This window comes from Balaenoptera borealis (assembly GCF_965194805.1).
Source record: "Balaenoptera borealis genome assembly, chromosome: 8".
Lineage (NCBI taxonomy): Eukaryota > Metazoa > Chordata > Mammalia > Artiodactyla > Balaenopteridae > Balaenoptera > Balaenoptera borealis.
In genome coordinates, this window is record NC_138865.1 from 99,578,854 (window position 1) to 99,599,804 (window position 20,951).

General features: G+C 43.3%; 1 protein-coding gene across 10 annotated transcripts in view; it reads left to right on the forward strand.

Moving 5' to 3' along the window:
- Positions 1-20,951, forward strand: part of PALM2AKAP2 (PALM2 and AKAP2 fusion) — a 508,788-nt gene that overhangs the window by 471,968 nt on the left and 15,869 nt on the right. For all 10 annotated transcript variants that reach the window (XM_082403766.1, XM_082403764.1, XM_082403768.1 and 7 more), the window contains one exon: positions 3,544-5,938. In XM_082403766.1, coding sequence (XP_082259892.1) covers positions 3,544-5,938 — 2,395 coding nt within the window. The remainder of the gene's footprint in view (positions 1-3,543; positions 5,939-20,951) is intronic.

Here is a 20,951-nt window from a genome sequence, read left to right on the forward strand (position 1 = left end):
TGCTTTTTGCATTGGGGCCTAGTCTATTTCAGAAAAGACTTAAAAATCCATTTAATGAATGTGCATTTTGTCTGAATCTGGAATCAAGCTTACCTTATCTGAAACACGGAGAAAATTCTGGTCTTTCTTATCTTCAAAGGGAGCAATAAGTATTTGTTGGTTTAAACATGACATCATTTAATGACGTCAAACGCAAGCTCTTGCCAGATCCTCGCACGGTGGGGATCCCAGCCCACTTTCATTCGCCTGGTATAGTTACAGCGGCTTTGATCACATTAGGCCATCCTGCACAAAGGTAAATTCTTCCTGCTGAGACAGAACTCAGGAATTTGCTCGTTGGTTATACTTGTTCCCTAACTTTACAAAAACTCAGGAACTCTGAGGCAGGACTGTAAATCAGCAATGCGGAGTTGTTTATCTCTTTAAGGACTTGTACCCTGATTAGGGTTTAGAGCTGCAGCTCCCTGAGATCGATGGAACCGAGTCTCAGTAACAATTTTCTGAATTAGTGGAAAGGAGCTGGGGCCTCACATAACTAACAGGAAGGAGAGCCTCTTTCCTGTTTATACCCTCCAGTGTCTAGATTTTTTTTTTTTTTAAGGTATTGGAAAGGAATCACCTCAGATTACACTGGGACTCCAAACTTTGCCTGTAATTAGCATTTTTAAAATATTTGACACATCGCAGACACAACTCCATTTCTGACTCAAGGATAAAGTTAGTTTTCTTGACACTGCAAAAATGCACTGTCAAATGCTGTTCTCAGATATTTAAACTTTTGAATTGGGACAGTTGTTGCTAGTTCAGAAAGTATCCTTGGAAAAAGTTGATACAGTTTCTTCAGTTCTTAAAAAAAAAAAAAAAAAAAGCCGTAGGGCATCAGCTCCTCCCTCGTCCAACACTGGGACAGTGAAGCATCCAGGAGAAAGGGACAATGCTGACAGAGTGTTCTCAGGGACGCTGTGGATAGGCTCAGTTCCTCCAATCTCTGTGATCAGCAGCAAGACATTCACATAGGCAAGTTTTTCGCTTCACCTGACCAGACTAAGTAAACCCCAAAATAGACTTAAAGCTTCCTAGGAAGTATGGGAAATCCAGTTTTTGTTAGGAAAAAGGGTGTTGTCTCCTGGAATTTATTGTTGCCGTTAATTACGCCATGCCCTACAGAACAAGCCTCCTGCATATTTAATGAATGAATCAATGACTAAATGATCTATAGAATTATTTGCCTTTTAGCTTCTTTTAACGTTACATTGCCCTCTTTCCTCTCATGTCAACTATTGTAAAGTGTTTTTCATTTCAGTAGAGCGATGATTTTTAACCATATTTCAATCTCAGCAGCTTCCTACTATTTTCCTATTCCACCCCCCCTCCCCCCAAAAAAGAGCCAAAGGAGATAGAAGGAAAGCTCTATTATTCCCATGAAGAATATTAGCAGAGAGTCATTGGCCAAATGAGGCCGGGGGTTGGGGGGGGGGTTCAGTAGTCTGACTTCACCATAGCAATACCGTGTCTCTTTTTGTTGGTCAGCTTATTCCATTAATAACTTTCCATGGGGTAAGCTAATTTTGACCTAGGTTTTCTTGAGGACTGAATGGCAGCCAGTAAGTTTTAGGCATTCAAATTTCCTGTAATTCTTGAATGACATAGAAGTTACTGAAGTTACTGAATCTCCTTACCAAAAGAAAGTTTAGTTAACTTTTTTTAAAGGACAGTAGCAACATTTTTGCCATGCCTCTTTAGTTCATTCTAAAGACAAAAGAGCCACTAGTTAACAGTGGTCAAAAATGAAGTAAAAACAAAATAAAGATAGTGGAGGTTATAAATAGTAACTACCAGACTTTGACAAAGACCAGATCAAGGCTGGAAGATCCTTTGAGACCAGAAGGTGCTGACAAAGAAGTAATATTCATTATTGTTGCCTATTTCTAAGGAAGGAATTTATATTACTTGATTGATTTTAAGTCTAAAGAGGAATGTGGGAAACACAGTGAAGGAAACCCCCAGTTCATGGGTAACCTTCCAGTTTATGGATGACCATGAGAGTTTTTCAACATTCTGACAGCAATGCAGAGCACATAGCATGAACTTCCACATTTTTCTAGATAGTATGAACAAATCCATAACTGTTCACTTTCCTTGAAAGGATTTTTAAATTAATCCCCTGAGAATCATCCTAAGGTGGTGTTTTAATATTATGTTCTAAGCCTTTAACAATGTTTAAATTTAAATAAAGGAAAATTATACCGTATTGCAATTTTGCATTGTGTTAAGTCAATAATACCAGGCACCCTATAGACCTGAGACTTGAAACACAGCTGATAAAAGTGTTAGTGAAATCCTTGAGGGGAACTCAAATTAAGCTCACAACTACCGCTGAATTATCTGAGACAAACCGGAGTCCTTTGGTATGAAAAAAAAAAAAAAATCCTAGAGTTTGAAAATTAATCTTAACTAATGCCAAATAAAGTGACATGGGATTGATAACTGATGAAAAATATGATGCATTTAAAAACATTAAGAAAATGTAGTTTTTTTATTTAAACACAAAATTGGAGCTGTCACATACAAAGCATTTTAGGAACTAGATAGGAGGGGCCACCATCCACTAGCTTTTCACTCCTTAACCAAGGAGCATTGTTTTGAGAACAGAACTGTGTGGTCAGTGGCTTTGGTTCTGTGTTTATAACGCACATGGTCAATTACAGCCATGGCAGTGTGGCATTGAAGCTCTTAAGGGGCCGTTGAAGAGATCTACTGTTTTCCAATATTTTATTTTGGAAAAATTTTTCAAAAAGTTTCCTGTCTACAGAATAATTGCATTACATCTGGCTGAGAATCATGTTTTCAAGATTTGTTCCTGCCAAACGACCTTCTTTTTATAGTTGGGGACATACAAATAGTTCTGTTACATTTCTGCAGACATTTGCTATGGAATTTTTTGAAAAATTCTGATACAATTGCTATATAATCTCTTCCACTTTAGAAATTATTTGAGCAATGTCATCAGATGATCCAAATCCTAATTTACTTTTTTAAAAAAATATTTATTTATTATTTATTTAGGCTGCACTGGGTCTTAGTCACGGCACTCGGGATCTTTGTTGCGGCATGTTTAGTTGCGGCATGCGGGATCTTTAGTTGCGGCATGCAGACATCTTAGTTGCGGCATGCGTGTGTGATCTAGTTCCCCAAGCAGGGATAGAACCCAGGCTCCCTGCATTGGGAGCGCGGAGTCTTACCCACTGGACCACCAGGGAAGTCCCCCTAATTTAATTTTAAATGTAAAAATGGGACTAGCATTTATTGAAAGTTCTCTGGACACCAGGTAAACAAAATGGAATCTGTAAAATTGAGAAGGTTTAGGTACCCATTACTGCAACAAAATGAATATATAAAGGATTTTTTAGAAGAGAAACTTCTATTCAAAAGATCCTGTCATTGTGGTTTCAATTTTCCTTCCAGTTATCAGCTAATGTCTGAAGTTCATATCCATAAGCGATGTGGTCTCTAACCCTGACTTCTGTTTTCTCTTTTTTCCAGAAGGCTCCCGAGCTTTCCGAGGATGATATCCGGCTAAAAAACGAGAGAGACAACTGTAGTGGCAATCCCCTGGAGCCTGCCACCAGCTCTCTTCCCCCAGATCACAAAAACATGGAAATTGAGTTCTCTGTTGCAGAATGTAAGAGTGTTCCCGGAATCACCTCGACTCCACATTCCATGGACCACCCCTCCCCTTTCTACTCATCCCCCCACAATGGCCTCCTCGCTGATCACCATGAATCTCTGGATAATGACGTGGCCAGAGAGATCCGATATCTAGACGAGGTGCTGGAGGCCAGCTGCTGCGATTCTGCTGTGGACGGAACCTACAACGGCACGTCTTCCCCAGAGCCTGAAGCAGCCATCTTGTTGGGCAGCCCAAGCCCACCTGCCCACACGGCCGTCCAGCCGGAACCCACCGAGAGAGTGGCTGGCAGGCAGGCTCCCCCTCCCCTTGAGCTCCATCAGAGCACCTCTGACACCATGGCAGAGGGTGAAGGAGCCAACGGCCACCCCCCCGACCAGCCCAGAGACCTGCTGGGGAACAGCCTGCAGGTGCCCGTGAGCCCCAGCTCCTCCACCAGCTCGCGGTGTTCCTCCCGAGATGGAGAGTTCACTCTCACCACGCTGAAGAAGGAAGCCAAGTTCGAGCTGCGTGCCTTCCACGAGGACAAGAAGCCCTCCAAGCTCTTTGAGGACGACGAGAGTGAGAAGGAACAGTACTGCGTCAGGAAAGTGAGGCCTTCAGAAGAGATGCTGGAGCTGGAAAAGGAGAGGCGAGAACTCATCCGGAGTCAGGCCGTGAAAAAGAATCCTGGCATCGCCGCCAAATGGTGGAACCCTCCGCAGGAGAAGACCATTGAGGAGCAGCTGAACGAGGAACATCTGGAGTCGCACAAAAAGTACAAGGAGCGCAAGGAGAGGAGGGCGCAGCAAGAGCAGCTGCTGATACGGCAGCAGCAGGCCTCACCGCAGCCCTGCACAGCCCCTGCGTCCTCTCCAGAACGTTCCAGCGCGACTGACAGCGCAAAGGAGGACATCGTCACGGAGCAGATAGACTTCTCCGCGGCTCGCAAACAGTTCCAGCTGATGGAGAATTCCAGGCAAACGGTGGCCAAGGGCCAGAGTACACCCAGGCTCTTCTCCATCAAGCCCTTCTACAGACCTCTGGGGCCAGTCAGCTCAGACAAGACACTGACCATCTCGAGACCAGCTTCTGTCGGGGGACCTCCCGAAGACTCCTCAGCAGCCAAGGGACAGAAAGCCCACTGTGCCCTGGAGAGCCAGTCTTCTGGGGGAGGGGGCCAGGGCAGCACAGTTCCTCAGGGGAAGGAAGGGCTGTACAGTGAGCCCTCCAAACGCGGGCCCTTATCCAAACTGTGGGCAGAGGACGGCGAGTTTACAAGTGCCCGGGCTGTCCTCACCGTGGTCAAGGATGACGAACCTGGGATTTTGGATCAGTTTTCAAGGTCAGTCAATGTCTCTTTGACTCAAGAGGAACTTGACTCTGGCTTGGATGAGCTGTCGGTGAGGTCCCAGGATACCACCGTCCTGGAGACCCTGTCCAATGACTTCAGCATGGACAACATCAGTGACAGTGGGGCCTCCAATGAGACAACCAATGCCCTCCAGGAAAATTTGCTGGCTGATTTTTCTCTGCCCCAGACTCCCCAAACTGACAACCCCTCAGAGGGCCGAGGAGAAGGTGTCTCCAAGTCATTCAGTGATCATGGTTTCTATTCCCCTTCGTCCACGCTGGGAGACTCTCCGTCGGTTGATGACCCCTTGGAATATCAGGCTGGTCTCCTGGTGCAGAATGCCATTCAACAAGCCATAGCCGAGCAAGTGGACAGAGCGGTGTCTGAAACCAACAAGGGTGGAGTAGAACAGCAGGAACCTCAAGCAAGTCTGGAGGAAGCTGGAACTGGGGCTTCCAGCTCAGAGAAGCCGCAGAGCATGTTTGAACCGCCTCAGGTGTCCTCCCCTGTTCAAGAGAAAAGGGATGTATTGCCAAAGATTCTGCCTACTGAAGACAGGGCGCTCAGGGAAAAGGGGCCCTCCCAGCCACTGCCGGCAGTGCAGACCAGTGGCCCGATAAACATGGAGGAGACCAGACTGGAAGGGAGCTACTTCAGCAAGTACTCAGAGGCAGCTGAGTTGAGAAGCACAGCCTCACTCCTGGCCACTCAAGAGTCCGATGTGATGGTTGGGCCCTTCAAGCTGAGGTCCAGGAAGCAGCGGACTTTGTCCATGATCGAAGAAGAGATCCGAGCAGCCCAAGAAAGGGAAGAGGAGCTGAAGAGGCAGAGACAAGTCTTGCAGAGTACCCAGAGCCCCAAGGCAAAGAATGCCCCATCACTGCCCTCCCGAACATCATGCTACAAAACTGCTCCAGGTAAGTGAAGTGCCGCGGACCAGAGACAGATGCTGCAGAAATCGGTGTTGCTGATTCCAGCTTTCAGGGTTGTATATGTGTGGACCCTCCTCTGTGTGTGGCTGGAGTCGGTGTCAGGGGGACACTGGAATGGGGATTTCAGTGTTCGGAGACATACATTGGGAGTGTCAGAGTGTCCTCTGGAAGAACCCTGAGCCTAGATGGTGTTTGCCATTTCCCAAAGGATGTAATAGTTCCTTTCTTGTCCTTCTGCTGTGGTCTTGGTTTACTGTGGAGAATTGTTCTCTTTTATTGTTCTCTCTTGGCTGAGGGAGAAGCTATGTGTGGCACAGACCCAGAGTTGGCCCTTGGGTTGACTGTATTGATGTCAGTATCTGCAGTTAAATCAAACCTATCTGATTTGGGGATGTCTTCTCCTAACCCCTTCTGAATGCTGAGTGTCTTCCCAGCAATGACAGTTATGGCTTGGTGTTGCAGATCTACCCGTAGAAGATGTTTTTGTCCACCTTCTGTATAATTGATCTTTATGGATTTGTCTTTCTTTAAGTCACCATAAAACAATTACTTTGGAATCAAGGTGGTCTCGTCTATTTGTGTCCTGTGATCCTTTTGGAGAAGTTGAGTTACTATATGTAAAGACAGTCCTCTAATCTTCTCCCGTTGCCTGGACAGTCCCTATCTTGAATACTTTTTGTATAGATGGTTGATGTTAATTACAGTGGTAATTATTGTTGCTACTATTATGGATAACATTGTGATGAGTAATTTTTATTTCTCATTTGGACATGATGGCACTTGGGGAACCACACATCCTACCAAAGAGAAGAGCTGCTCAAGGTGTGGTCCAAGTTAGTTCATGACTATTCCTGATCCATGCTAAGTACAGACCTAGGGAGTAAGCATTTGAAAACTCTTGGAGCAATTTGATAGTGTCCTCAAATGAAAGTGTGGGATTTTGTATTTTTTTAATGGATGGTCCATAATAGATTGGGCAGAAAAAACTGTTCCTTCACTAGAGATAATTTAAGAAGTGTTGCCTTAACATATAATTACTGGCATTTATCTTGGTCCATCCAGATCTTAAACCCATTGACACTTGGCTTCCATCAAATCTATAATAACACAAGTTAACTCTTCCCATTATTAACTTTTAAATTTGAAATAATCTCAAAGCTAAAGGAAAGCTCCCTAGTTAAATACAAATATCTTTTTTATTCTGAATTAAGAGTAAATTGCCAACATGATGCTTGATCACCCCCAATTTTGTAGAATGTCCCTCAGTTTGGGTTTGTCTGATGTTTTCACATGATTATGTTCAGGTTATGCATGTTGGGTAGGAATACCACAGAACTGATGCTTATTCTTCTTACAGCATCCAATCAGGTAGTACATGGTGTCAGTTTGTCCCATTACAGGGACAGATGTTAACTTTTTTCACATGATTCTAATTTTGATCGCTTGACTGAGGGCTTCTGTACAATAGTTACTTTTTCCCTTTGTAATTAACAAATATTTTGTGGGGAGATGCTTTGGTACCATGTAATCTTCATCCCACTCCTCTTCAGACTTTAAATCTATCTATCTATCTATCTATCTATCTATCTATCTATCTATCTATCTATGACAGATGGTCTCATGGATTCCTATTATATTTAGTGGGTTATAATCCATTTCTATTGTTATTTTTATCCTTAATTGTTCAAATATAGTTCACAGGAGCCCTTTCAGGCTAACTTCAGTGTCCTTTTGACATGTCCCCATTTTTCTTTGGGCACATCTTTACTTTCTGGTGCCACAAGATGTTCCAATCTCATCTTATACTTTCCTAACCCTGAAATCAGCCTTTTCAACAAAGAGCACTAGTTCCTTTTAGTGGAGAGTGGTATTTAGAAACCAAAGTCTGAGTGTTTGATGTGCTCATTGCTGTTGGATAGGCACTGCTCTCAGGCACTCGCAATGGTCAGAATTAGAGAATATATACACATTCTATCTATCTATCAATTGATTGATTAATCAATCTATCTATCTACCTACCTATCTTGAAAACCATGAGCTCACCCTGATACCGTTAATTCTACTCTAATAGCACTGGGTTCATTTTCTCTCTTTCCATATTTGTAACCTCCTCCTTGACAACAAGGTACCTGGTTCCTATTATCCCAATATATTTATTATTTGATCAAACCCCTCCCCCCTTATGGAACCAATCTACTATTTTCCTCACCAAACATGGGTTCAAGTGTCACTTTCTGGGTGGCAACTGCTGTTTCTTGTCACCAACACCCTCTTCACCCAGCTTGGGCTCCAACATCCTGTGCTGGGTCACCCGTCTCCCTTCCCACCCTGCTCTGGGCCACTGGGGTTCCTCCCACCCTCCCTGCAGACACTCATCTTGTTCAGCCCCACCTAATAGCTTTTGGACTAAATTATTCAGGAAGGAAAGGGAAGGGAGCAGGAAGAGGGATAGCATGGTGACTTTCTTGATATGTTTTTTAATGCCTTCAGGTCATGGAGCAATGGCCAGCTGAGTGTTTGAGGCAAAGAAAACTTTCAGAAGAGGCTATTTGTCTATGCTTAACAGTGACTGGTTGGCTTTTCCCAAAGATCCTTACTTGTCGAGTTCACTTTAAAGTCTTGTTGTGGGCTGGCTTGGCACAGAGATGCCAGCTGGGCTTTCTATATGGTATCCTAAAAAAAGTTTTGGTACCACTTGAAGCCCAGTCTGGGGAGCCTGCTTCACAAGTAAGTGATTGTAAAGGGCCTGCATAAGAACCTGCAGCTTCACTGGTGGAGGAAGTCTCTGTAGGCATCTCAGCAACTTCCGCTCACATGGCAGGCAGATTCCATGGCTCTCTTATCAGTTACAGCTGGCTCCACTTACCTAGCCCTCCCTTTATATTATTTCATTATAGAACCTTCTCTACACTGCATATGCTCAGTGGTATTTTCAGTTTTCTTCACTCCATCTCTAATTACACACCTTACCATATTGCTCCATACTTTACTTCTAGCACACAAACAAAAATTAAGACATCTCAACACTTTCCTCTAGTTCCCTGACCTGCTGTGGTCCGTCAGGCTTCCCGCCAGGCTTAAAACAGGACAGAGTCCTAATGTTTGCCTTCAGCATCCCAGTAGCCCCGTACCAATTTCCCCCGTATTTCCTCCTATGCTAATGCTGATCTCCTCCCGCATATCCCATCCCCATAGGCTTGATTTCTGCTCCTTTAGTAAGATGGTAGTTCATCCATGCAAGTCTGCACCCTGCTTGGGTCTGGTTGTCACATTGACCACAGTCATGATAACGTGTGTGCAACTCATTTCTTCACATTTACCTCTAGAACATTGAAAGTAGGTGGCAGGGCTTCCCAGAATTACAACCTGGATTGAAAGAAGCTGAATGCAAAAGGTAATTTTTTTCTATCCATGCCTGGAAACGTTTAGAGTAATGTTTAGCCAGCCAGCTTCCAAGTTCGTGATCAGGAAGGAGGCTGACACATCACTCTGAGCGGCCAAACCGGACCTTTCATGGCCAGGCTCAGAACTGCTGGCTCCAACTTTGGTTTTGTGAATGGAGATGTTGCTGAGTTCCTACTGTACTACTCCCCATTTCATGCCAGTAGAGGTGACTCAGCTGGGTCATTGCATGACACAGAACGACAATTTGATATTAGGTGATGAAAAATATAATTTTTAACATCTCCTCTGGTAGAAATTATGCTGGTGACATGTTGGAATCCTGAAATCTTAAGGCAAATAAAATCCACTGAGAGCCAAGATGTGATAAGGAAAGAGAAGTGTTTTCCAACCATTTCCCAGGTGTTGAAAAGATACTTGTTTTTGCTTTTGGTTCCCTTGCCTTTTGAGATGGAAGATGATGAGATTTCTGTTTTTAAAAGGATGTAATCCTTTTCAAAGACCGATTATGAGGAAAAATTATATGGAAATTTAATCTTGTTGGTTCTTGCATGACTTTTAACAGAAGAAGGTCCACTTAAATAGGGTTTGTGTGGCATTTGTTCATACAGAAGTGAACAAGGCAGATAAAGTCCCCGCCCTCAGGGAACTTACAGTTCAGTAACAGAAACATCAAACAAAGGTGGCAATTTCATAACAGAGAAGCGTGGAGACCTGTGGAAGAACAGAGCAAGGAAGACCGCCTCACTGGGGGGATAAGGAAAGTCTTCCTTTCTTGGGAAACTGTCATCTAAGCTTTGAATTGAAGGAGTTGGGTTGGGTTCAGGGGGTGGGGGAGATTTTTCCAATTAGAAGGAAGGGCACCTACAGAGGCCCCAAAGGAAGAGAACTTGGCACGTTTGAGGTGCCTAAATAAAGTTAGGGTGGGTTAAAGGAAGAGATTTAAATAACAAAACAAAAGAAGACAGTGAAGAGCTATGTAAATCATGTCAAAGGTTTTAGATTTTAGACTTTATCCTGTGGTCAGTGGGAAGCCAGTAAGGATTTTCAAAGGGGTAATTATCTCCACAAATCTCCAAGCTGTCCTGCCTTCATCCATGAATTGATGAATTAAAAGTCTTCCTGCTTTCCTGAGTCCATTCCACCGGCTTTTTTTCTATGTACGTCTAAAGGCCGGCCACCATCTTGACGAGTGCCCTGGGTTATGGGAGAGGCCATGCTCTCAAGAATGAACACATGTGAGCCTTCTCTTGACGGTACTTAGAAGTAAAGAATAAAGGAAGCACTTAGGCAGGTGCACAAGCCTGATTTGAAGGTGTAACCCACGCACTGCTGTAAAACGCCCTTGAGGAATGAGTTTGGGAAGAAAACCCAAACATTTTACCGAAGTTACAGTTTAGACCTGTTAAAACGTCTTTTCATAGGAAGGGTATCAGCAGACAGTTCTCTCTTTAGTGCCTGTGTCTATTATTAGATATCCTGGTTTCACTTCCAAGTTCTAGGCAGGCCGGAGAAACCCAGCTAGTTAGGTGACGATTAGCTTAGGTTTTGGAACTAGTTTGCATTTTCATGCCAGGTGTCGAGTTGATTTACCAAGTCAGACAATTTGCCCAGTGGGACATTCTGGAGAGCGGTCAAGGAAAAGATGTGGATATTGAGTCCCATAACTTGTCTGTTTAGGTCTTTTAATATGTGGAAAGATAGTTATACATCTTATAAAAATAAGATTTCCAAGGTGTTTTGACTTCTGTTGTCAGTTTGAATTGACTGCACATGTGATGTTCATTACATTATTATAAAGCTTATTGACTGGGTCTTTTTTCTTTTCCCTTCATTATCTCCCAATATCACAAAGAAAACTCCTTTAGTTAGAAAAAAAATGTTTATATCAACACAATATTCAGGCAGCAGAGCTTGGGGTCTTTGTTCCATGCTGAATTAGAGCTGAATGAGGCCAAGTCTCACTTGAGATGCCCTCAGTCCTCCACAGTAGAAGACCTTGGTGTGGGTGACTGACGGAAGGATTCCCTCCCAGGCCCAGGTGAGAGAGAGCTCTTCTTCAGGAGTGTACAGTGTTTCCCTTTCCTGCCGGCAGGTACAAATTGTGTATCTTATAGCGGCACAGCTGGCTGTGTGAAGGTTCTAAAGCTGAACGTGGAGTATCCTACAGATGATTATGTATACCGCCAAGTTCCTTGAACATTCTCTGGTGACCGAAGTATAATCACAGTAGCTGCAACTCACCAAGACCTTAAAGCCCAGTACTATAATTCACACACAGTTTTCTCATTTCTCATTTTCTCATGTAACCCTCCCAACAGCTATCTGGGATAGAATCCAAATTACCCAAACTCTTGAGATCAGATATATTCCACATTTTTCTGATTTTAGAAAGGCCGTAAAGTGTCCATACCATTATTTAGAAAAGCAATGCAATGCATGTACTATTATTGAACACACCCAGTGGAGTCTGGGGCTGCACCTGTCATCAAATTCGATTTCTGCTGTGAAACTTAGAGTTTGTTCTATTAAGTGGGATAAATAAAGACCAAGAAGAACCTCATGCTGGTTCACCTCGGGTTTTGCTGCCAAATAAGTTATGATAAAACTTAGTTTTAATGGTTCCTCTGTGCTTTCAGGACTTAATTTCAGTGCTCCAAATTACAACAGTCAAATTGCTGACGCTGTCCAAAGATCTGGGCAGATGGCGAGGGACTAGCGTCGTCCGTGTCAGCCATCTAGCCTGGCTGCTCTTGTGAGTTCTTTCTGAAAGTTCATGCCCCAGGAGGAAGCTCAGTCATTCACTCTGCAGACAGGCTCATTGCCTGAAAACTTTGAAAGGACTGGGAGCTCAAGCAAGGAATCCATTTCTTAATTCGAGGATGTGCGGGGATAAGTGTTCACTCCACTACCTGACCAGGTTAGGCGGAGTAGGGCCAACGCTGGCCAAATTCATTTACTGGTGGTCATTGAACACCATGTCTGCTCTTTGCTGTTCTCCTTTGCTCTTTAAGATTGTTCCTTCTGGGGCTTCCCTGGCGGTACAGTGGTTAAGAATCCGCCTGCCAGGTCAGGGGACACGGGTTCGAGCCCTGGTCTGGGAAGACCCCACATGCTGCGGAGCAACTAAGCCCGTGAGCCACAACTACTGAGCCTGCGCTCTAGAGCCCGTGAGCTACAACTACTGAAGCCTACGTGCCTAGAGCCCGTGCTCTGCAACAAGAGAAGCCACCGCAATGAGAAGCCCGCGCACCGCAACGAAGAGTAGCCCCCGCTCACCGCAACTAGAAAAAGCCGGCGTGCAGCAATGAAGACCCAACGCAGTCAAAAATAAATAAATAAAATAAATAAATTTATTTAAAAAAAAAATTGTTCCTTCTGCCTTGGATCAGAAACTCCCTGTATTTTTATTTATCTGAACCCAGTGAATATGTTCATTTTTAAAAGCACATGCCATTTGGGAAGGAATTGGTAAGAAAAGTTTAGGTCGAAGTAGGGTTTGGCAAGGGGTGAAGGTTGAAGGTGTTCAGTGATGTCAGAACTTCTCAAGTTACAGAGTTCAAAGTTCTTTTTGGACATTGCCTTCAATGGTTTGAAAAGGGCAACTGTCATGGTTAAACCCATCACCTTCACTCCTGAGAAGATATAGACCGTGGTCTTTCTTCTGTGACAAGCCTATGGTCATGGCTTCTGGGACGTAGAACTTTGGAGAAGAACAAAACTTCCTACCATTCCGTTTTGTAACAGCTTCTGCTGTCACTGCTGATTGTGCTGGGTCTTCTGGTACACACAGTGTCTGGGTTGTCCCTTGCTTTGCTGGGGACATCACATGGTGGCCTTGTTACTTGCCCTTTACCCATGCCTGGCTACCCCACGCTCCAAGTTAAGGAGAGCTGCTTCCAAAAATTCAGACTCAACTGCTCAACTGTGTGAACCTACATACAAAGAAACATGCAGTCTTGAGCTGAGAACGAAAAGATGATCAAAGGACCTAATTCTTGTAAGATCCCTGCTCTACGCCTGGTAAGAAATGTGAGCTAATCTAAACCAGGCCTGGGAGCAGGATGGCCCCCGTGACTGCTGGAGTTTAGGGCAGGATATGACAGTCTCTTACTAACCATGGCAACTTGCCGTGAGCTTCCCTAGGGAGATTGGTGTTTCAGAGCCACTTCATCTTTGTAAATAAGCTACTGACTACTTACGGGGTGGAGGACTGGGGGTGGTGGTGGGAAGAGGGTGCAGGACAGGCCATTAGAGCACCAAAGAACACATTCATGTTACATGTAATGGTATTTTATTTCTCATGACCTTGAATGTAAAGCTCAAAGGTTTCCCCAAAAGTTATATGCATCTGACATCACAGGTATTCTCAGTCTCTCTGTCTTTTATTTCTCATTACTCAAATATAAATTCATACCAAAGCCGGTCAAGGAGAATTACACATGTGCTTAAATGTGACAGTCATTTTTCTGGATTCATATCTAAAGTTCGAATCCTGACACCACTGCTTGTTAGCTGTGTAACTAACTTACTTCACCTCTCTAAACCTCAGTTTCTTCATCAGTAAAACGGGAATAAAATAGTACCAACCTCATCAGTAAGTTAGTACAGTCAGTGCCTGGTGCACAAAAGGCTTCCAATAAGAGTTGTTGTTATTGCAGGGTTTTTTTAAATTAATTTATTTATTTTTGGCTGCATTGGGTCTTTGTTGCTGCGCACGGGCTTTCTCTAGTTGCGGCGAGCGGGGCCTACTCTTCCTTGCGGTGCACGGGCTTCTCATTGCGGTGGCGTCTCTTTGTTGCGGAGCACGGGCTCTAGGCGCGTGGGCTTCAGTAGTTGTGGCACAAGGGCTCAGTAGTTGTGGCTCACAGGCTGTAGAGCACAGGCTCAGTAGTTGTGGTACACGGGCTTAGTTGCTCCGCAGCATGTGGGATCTTCCCAGACCAGGGCTAGAACTATGTCCCCTGCATTAGCAGGCAGATTCTTAACCACTGCACCACCAGGGAAGTCCCGTTATTGCAGTTTTTGTTCTAAGAAAAGACCTAGAAAACCTTAGCAGAGTTACTTATGAGTTATTCTTCTGCAGCTACTGGAACCCTGATGTAAATGACACAACATGCTTTATAAAATTGCTTTCTAGTCCTAGCTGAGATTTATTCATAGTTACTTCTTTAGAATTAAAGTTTCTCATATAAAATCAGAGTTCAAGAATTAGCTTTCAGGAGTCAGCTGTGATTTCAAAAAACAAAGGCCATTATTAAGCATGTTGGGTGACAGTGAAATTACAAATTACCATGAAAATATTTTCTTTTTTGGGGAGGGGGTGATAACGTTCGTAGAGCTAAGCTCACTGTGTTGGTAGAAATGTGTTTAACCAAAAGATCTTGGCGGGGCAATTGCTACTTACCATGAGTTTCATCCTTACTGTTTTAATTAAATTTTTTTCTTTTTTTAGTCTTAAACTATGCTTCCCCTGCAGATGCAAAACTCTTTCCTTCTCCAGTTTTCATTTTCCAGTTCTGTTCAGAGGAATGATCCAATATCGACAACTCATCCAACATCCCACCATACCTTGAAGTAATAATATTTGGAAGTTTCTCAGACTTGTGTCACCAGGCAGGGGTATTTCTCATTTCTGAGCTAGGCTTATAATCTGAAGATTCATATCATTGCATTCTCCCACCCCTGGGGCCTTCAAAGGAGGAGATGAAAGGACCAGGAACTAGCTCTTAGTGTGTGGGTCATAGCTGGAACCATACAAGCCCATGGACTCCAGATCTGACAGGCAGGATATTCCCTTGTACTGGGAGGAAATGGAATTTAAAATGCAAGTCTGAGCTCCTTTCTTTCTGGTGATCTGCGAGTGAGTTGTTTAGATGTTTGCAAGCTCACCCCAAGGCTCCGTGAAGAAAGGAGATCATTGAAGGAGGCTTGGGCCAAGGCATGTTATCTGGTGGGCGTCTTTGTTCGGTTTGGTTTTTAAATAAGAGTGGGTGATGGCTTTTTCTTTTCTTTTGAGAAATGTAGAAACAAAGGATCTTTGATTTTTAAGACATCAGACGCCATGTGTATAGAATATAATAATCACCAAAATCCTAATGTTTGACCAAAATAATTTTCTTAACTATGGGAATCCACCCTCTTGGCTTTTTAGAAGTTAGTCCTCTTCTTATAGAGGGAGGGTGTGGGCTGTCATGGATGGCAGCAGCTGTGTACTGAGGACATGCAGCCCTCGCTCTAGTTCCCTTGGGTGGGAGGAATTGCGGGTTCTTCTCTCTGCCCCCATCAGCACAGGGAAATCCATCTTGTTTGGAGAATCCAGAAACGCAGTCAAGGCGTGGCTTTTTCTCTCTGGACAAGGCGTGGCTTAACTACTTATAATAAACAAACAGGAAACACAAATTCATGTTTCCTAGTTTTTTCTTCCACTAATCATGGGAGACAGCATTTACTAATTTGGAGTGAAATTCTGCTTCCCCCACTCTTCTCCTTAGTCTGCCTGTGAGAGTCACCAGTGAATGTGACCAGTGCTTCTCTGAGGCCCCAGGAGGTGTCAGCTCAGTAGCTCCCCTGGGCCTGTGTGTGCTGCCTGGTGAGACAGAAAGGCTTCCGGATCTGCCTGGTCCATGAAGGTTAAAGCCCCAGCTTTATCTGCTTTTCTTAGCATGTGTGGTAATACTTAAAAGAAAAAAATTCTGGTTTGTTTTATAATTTAAAATTAATTCATGCTTATTGTAGAAAAAAACTTGGAAAGTAAAGAATAAAGATAAAAGGCAAAGTGATTCATAATCCTAACTACTCCCTGCCTAGTTTTTCTCATGCACACATTTGCCTGGAAGATAACATTGGGTCTACATGTGTATTAGTTTCCTATTGCTGCTGTAACAAATCACCACAAATATAGTGGCTTAAAACAACACAAATTTATTATCTTATAGTTCTCGAGGTCAGAAATCTGAAATGTGTCAGCTATGGACTGAATTGTGTCCCCTCCCAAATTCAGTATGTTGTTGAACGCCTAACCTCCAATGTGATGGTATTTGGAGACGAGGCCTTTGGGAGATAGTAAGAGTTAGATGAGGTCACGAGAGTGGGGCCTTCATGATGGGATTAGTGCCCTTATAAGAAAAGGCACCAGAGACCTCGTTCTCTCTCTGTGATGTGTGGACACAGCAGGAAGGTAGCCATCTGCATGATAGGAAGAAAGCTCTCACCAGAACCTGACCATGCTGGTACCCATGCTGATCTCACACTTCCAGCCTTCAGAACTGTGAGAAAATAATTTCTGTTGTTTAAGCCACCCAACCCATGGTATTTTGTTATGACAGTTCAAACAGACTAAAATAGTGTCCTTCTGTGCTAAAATCAAGATATTGGCAGGGCTGTGTTTCTTCTAGAGGCTCTTGGGGAGAATCCATTTCCCTCCCTTTTCCAGTTCTAGAGGCCATCTACGTTCCTTGGCTTGTGGCCCCTTCCTCCATATCCAAAGCCAATAGTATAGTATCTTCAAATCTCTCTCTCTGTCTCTCTCTGTCTCTCTCTGTCTCTCTCTCTGACCCTCCTGCATCTCTTTTATGAGGACCCTTGTGATTACATCAAGCCCAACTGGATAATCTTGGATAGTGTTCCCATCTCACAGTCTTTGACTTAATCACACCCTCAAAGTCCTTTTGCCATGTAAGGTAAATATTCACAGGTTTGGGGGATTAGGGTTTGGACATCTTTGTGGAAGCCATTATTCTGCCAACCACAAGACTGTTCATCTTATCCTGACTAAGTTTTACCATGTGTCATGTGTGCACTTTTGTTTTCTTTTACGCAGCTAATAAGTAGTGAGTTAGGATTTGAACCCAAGCAGTCCAACTCTGGAGCCTGCACTCCTAAACCCCTGCAATATTTCTGCTTTTGTAACCTGCTTTTTCTCTTAATGTATTTTGAATATTTTCCCATGTCCATAACTATTCCTCTAAATTTGAGGGACTAGAACATGACTTATAATGGCTAAATAATACTCCATCATCTGAATAAGCCATAACTAATTTAACCATTCTCCTATAGTCAGATGCCTTTGTTGTTTCCACATATGTAATTATAAGCAAACAAACGAACAATGGTGAAAGTTCTTGTACATAAGCTTTGTGCCCATACTTATTAGTTGAACTTGTGCCCATAAATTAGTAGTTAGTGGTTAACTAGTATACACTAGAGAATAGTATTTTCCAAACAGTTTTCCTCGAGATATTAATAGGGATTCTATGAAATGAGGTTCTGTGGTTAAATAAATTTGAGAAATGCTGCACCCCCATTCCTAAACTAGAGATTCACAATCATATCAGCACTAAAACCTTAGAGAAGTCCCCTGGTAAGGAAATCTATCTCGTTTTATCATTAAAGCTTTCTTTAGTCGAGTGTTTCTCAAACTTATTTGACCAATGACTTTTTGACCGTTTGCAGCATTGAGCAGTATCTTACAAAGCTAAGGTAATCGGACGTGATTTTAGAAACACGGCTTTGGAATCATCCCAGCCAAGTGAAGCTGCTTATCCTCAAACACCTTTAAATGCTTAAGTCTAAAATTACTCTAGATGGAATAGTTTGGACAAAATCATATGTATGAAGTAAACTTGAGAATGTTTTCTACCCTCCACTTTGAATTCCAGTCTAGCTTTCTTCTGTTGGTTCCTATGTCAGTTAAGCTCACGTTGCCCCTGCTCCCTGCTCTGTAAATGTCAGGGACCAGCCCTTGGCCAAGACCAACACAGGTCTGCCTTGAGGTCTGCATGACACTTACTGTACATGTTGTTTCTGGGGTCCTTCAAGAGAGCTATTTTGTAAAGTGTTCAGCCCAGGTGAGAAACTAGATAGCAGGATGTTTATCATTGAAAATAGAGGCCACTTTCAGCTACCGTCAGCTATTCAGTCATTCACCAGATGAACAGACTTATATGAGAACAAGTTTTGATGGGACAAGTGGGAATGGAACCTGGGGGAACTGGGGAAGTGCTGGATGCACGCCAATGAACACCAAAGATAACCATCACTGTTTGGGGATTCTAATGAGATTTGTCCTCGGGGCCAAGGAATTTCAAGGTGCCTTCCAAGGCCATAAAGGATGAGACAGACTTCCCAAGCTTTGCATCACATTTATGTCATGATCCCCAGGGCCCAAACAGTGGTGGTGTCTGCAGTGTCTATTACTGGTGGAAGAGAACGAGAAGTTTTTTCACCATCCTAATCAAAGGGAAAACTTGATTAGGCTGCAAGCTAGGTCCCTATCCAGGTTTTTGATGGCCTGTGTGATTACTAAGATGGCGTGAGAATTCCAGTCATGGTGGGAACCATACTGAAGGCAGGATGCTTGGAGATCACAGTAGAGAAGCCCAGCCAAGCCGACTTCCCCAGATGTCAACCAGACCAGAAGTCTGGGGTTGGGGCTCCCTTCCTCTGGAGACCTGTGACAGCTTCTCCTGAGGCTCTGATGTGGCCTTGGTTATCTGAACCCTTCTGTTCTCTCCAAGACCTCTCAGCCACCTTCTCTTTGGAAGACACTGCTCCAGACCTGCTAAGCTAGTCTTTGGTTCCTGCTACTCATGTGACCTCTAGTGGCTGTAACTGGCAAAACTTGCTCCGGGGATGGGTTTCATTTTGCTGGCATACTAAGAAATGAGCAGGAAATGTCCACTTCTTTATAGTAACTTTTCACCCTCTTTACGATTCTCTTTCAGCACACACCCAATTATATAATTTAGCAACAGTCAACACAATTTGGGCTCCAGACCTAACTCTGATTGTTACTAACTCATGTAATTTGGATTGATGTTAAGCATCTGAGCCTCCGTGGTCTAAATTGTTCAGAGATGTCATGACATTCACCCTGACTACATCCCAGGGTTGTAAGGATAAAATGACTTGAAGCCTATCAATGAAATGCCATATAAATGTGTTTGTTATTACTCCAAAGCCATCGCGTCTGTGGTTCTGTAGACCAAGATTGTTTTATTTCATGTGCTTTGGTGAAGACGTTTAAACACTTTCCTCAGATTCTGTATTGGGAATTCTGTCCCAATCCACAAGCATTTAATAAGTGGCTGCTCTGTATATTTCATAATGGACTTGCTGGTTCATTCAATAGCCATGAACTCCTGCCTTGTGGGATTCAGCATTGACCAGGACAGACAAGGTCCTGCTCTAATGGAGTTTACATTCAAATGAGTTAGGGGGATTCACAGCCAATTGAAATGGTCCCTATCTTCAGGTGACTTTACAGCTTTATTGAGAAGAAAAGCTTAAACAACCAGATTGATACAGTCAGTATGTGAAAAAGGCTTTCCCAGAAGTATAAACAAAGTATTATGAGGCAGGGGTGGTATATGTGAAAGGGTGAAGTTAGAGGCAGTGAATATGGACTATGCTTTAGAAGTTTAATGCTGGAGGATTGGCTGGTGGGAGATGATTTGGACACTTGAGAGGTCAGTTAGAAAGTGACCAACCTGGTCATGTGGTATCTATTTCTAGTCTTAGAAGAGTTGTGAAATTTTTATGCAGAATTTCCCATGAAATTGCTCATTCTTACTCCGTAGACATATTATTCTTTGAGATTCCAAATAAGTACTAGCTAGACTCATTGGATGCTTGCCATTCTAAATATTAACTTTAAAAATATTAATTTAGTTCTTGTACCAACCGTATGAGGTAGGTACTTCTATCAACATACCAATTTTACAGGTTAGGAAACTGAGATAGAAAAACTTCAAAAAAAAAAGGCAAGTAACTCGCCCCAAGGGTATTTGGCTGCTAACTAATGAACTCAAACCCAAGCAGGCTGGCTCTAGAACTGCATGCTCACCACTGCTGTGTTGTTTCTCAAAGCTTCATTTTAAAAGTCAACCAGGGACTTCCCTGGTGGGGCAGTGGTTAAGAATCCACCTGCCAATGCAGGGGACACGGGTTCGAGCCCTGGTCTGGGAAGATCCCACATGCCGCGGAGCAACTAAGCCCGTGCGCCACAACTACTGAGCCTGTGCTCTAGAGCCCCTGCTCCGCAACGAGAAGCCACCGCATTGAGAAGCCCAAGCACACCTCAACGAAGAGTAGCCCCCGCTCACCGCAACTAGAGAAAGCCCATGTGCAGCAATGAAGACCCAACGCAGCCAATGAATAAATAAATAAAAGTTAAAAATAAAAGTCAATCAGAATTTTTAGAGATACATACTACGTATTCAGGGGTAATATTGCCTGAGGTCTGAGATTGCTTTAAATATTTTAGTACAGGAGGGTGGGAGGAAGGCAGGCAGGCAGGATAGATGGAGCAAGGGTGGTAAAATCTTGATAAATGTTTAATATAGTTGATGGGTCCATAGGTGTCATGATAGCATTCCCTAATTTCCATAATAAAAAATAGAAACCGTTTCTAGAGAATTTGAAGATTGAAGACCTTAAAATATTTGTAACCTTACTGTTAATATCAAAAGACTTTTTATCGATGATCTGGGTAATTGAGGTCAAAGCAATGACTTTCACTAAGTTAACTAATGTAATGGTGGGTCTACAGATGTAGTGTCTGTGTGTTAAAAACCACTTCCCCACCTAATTGCCA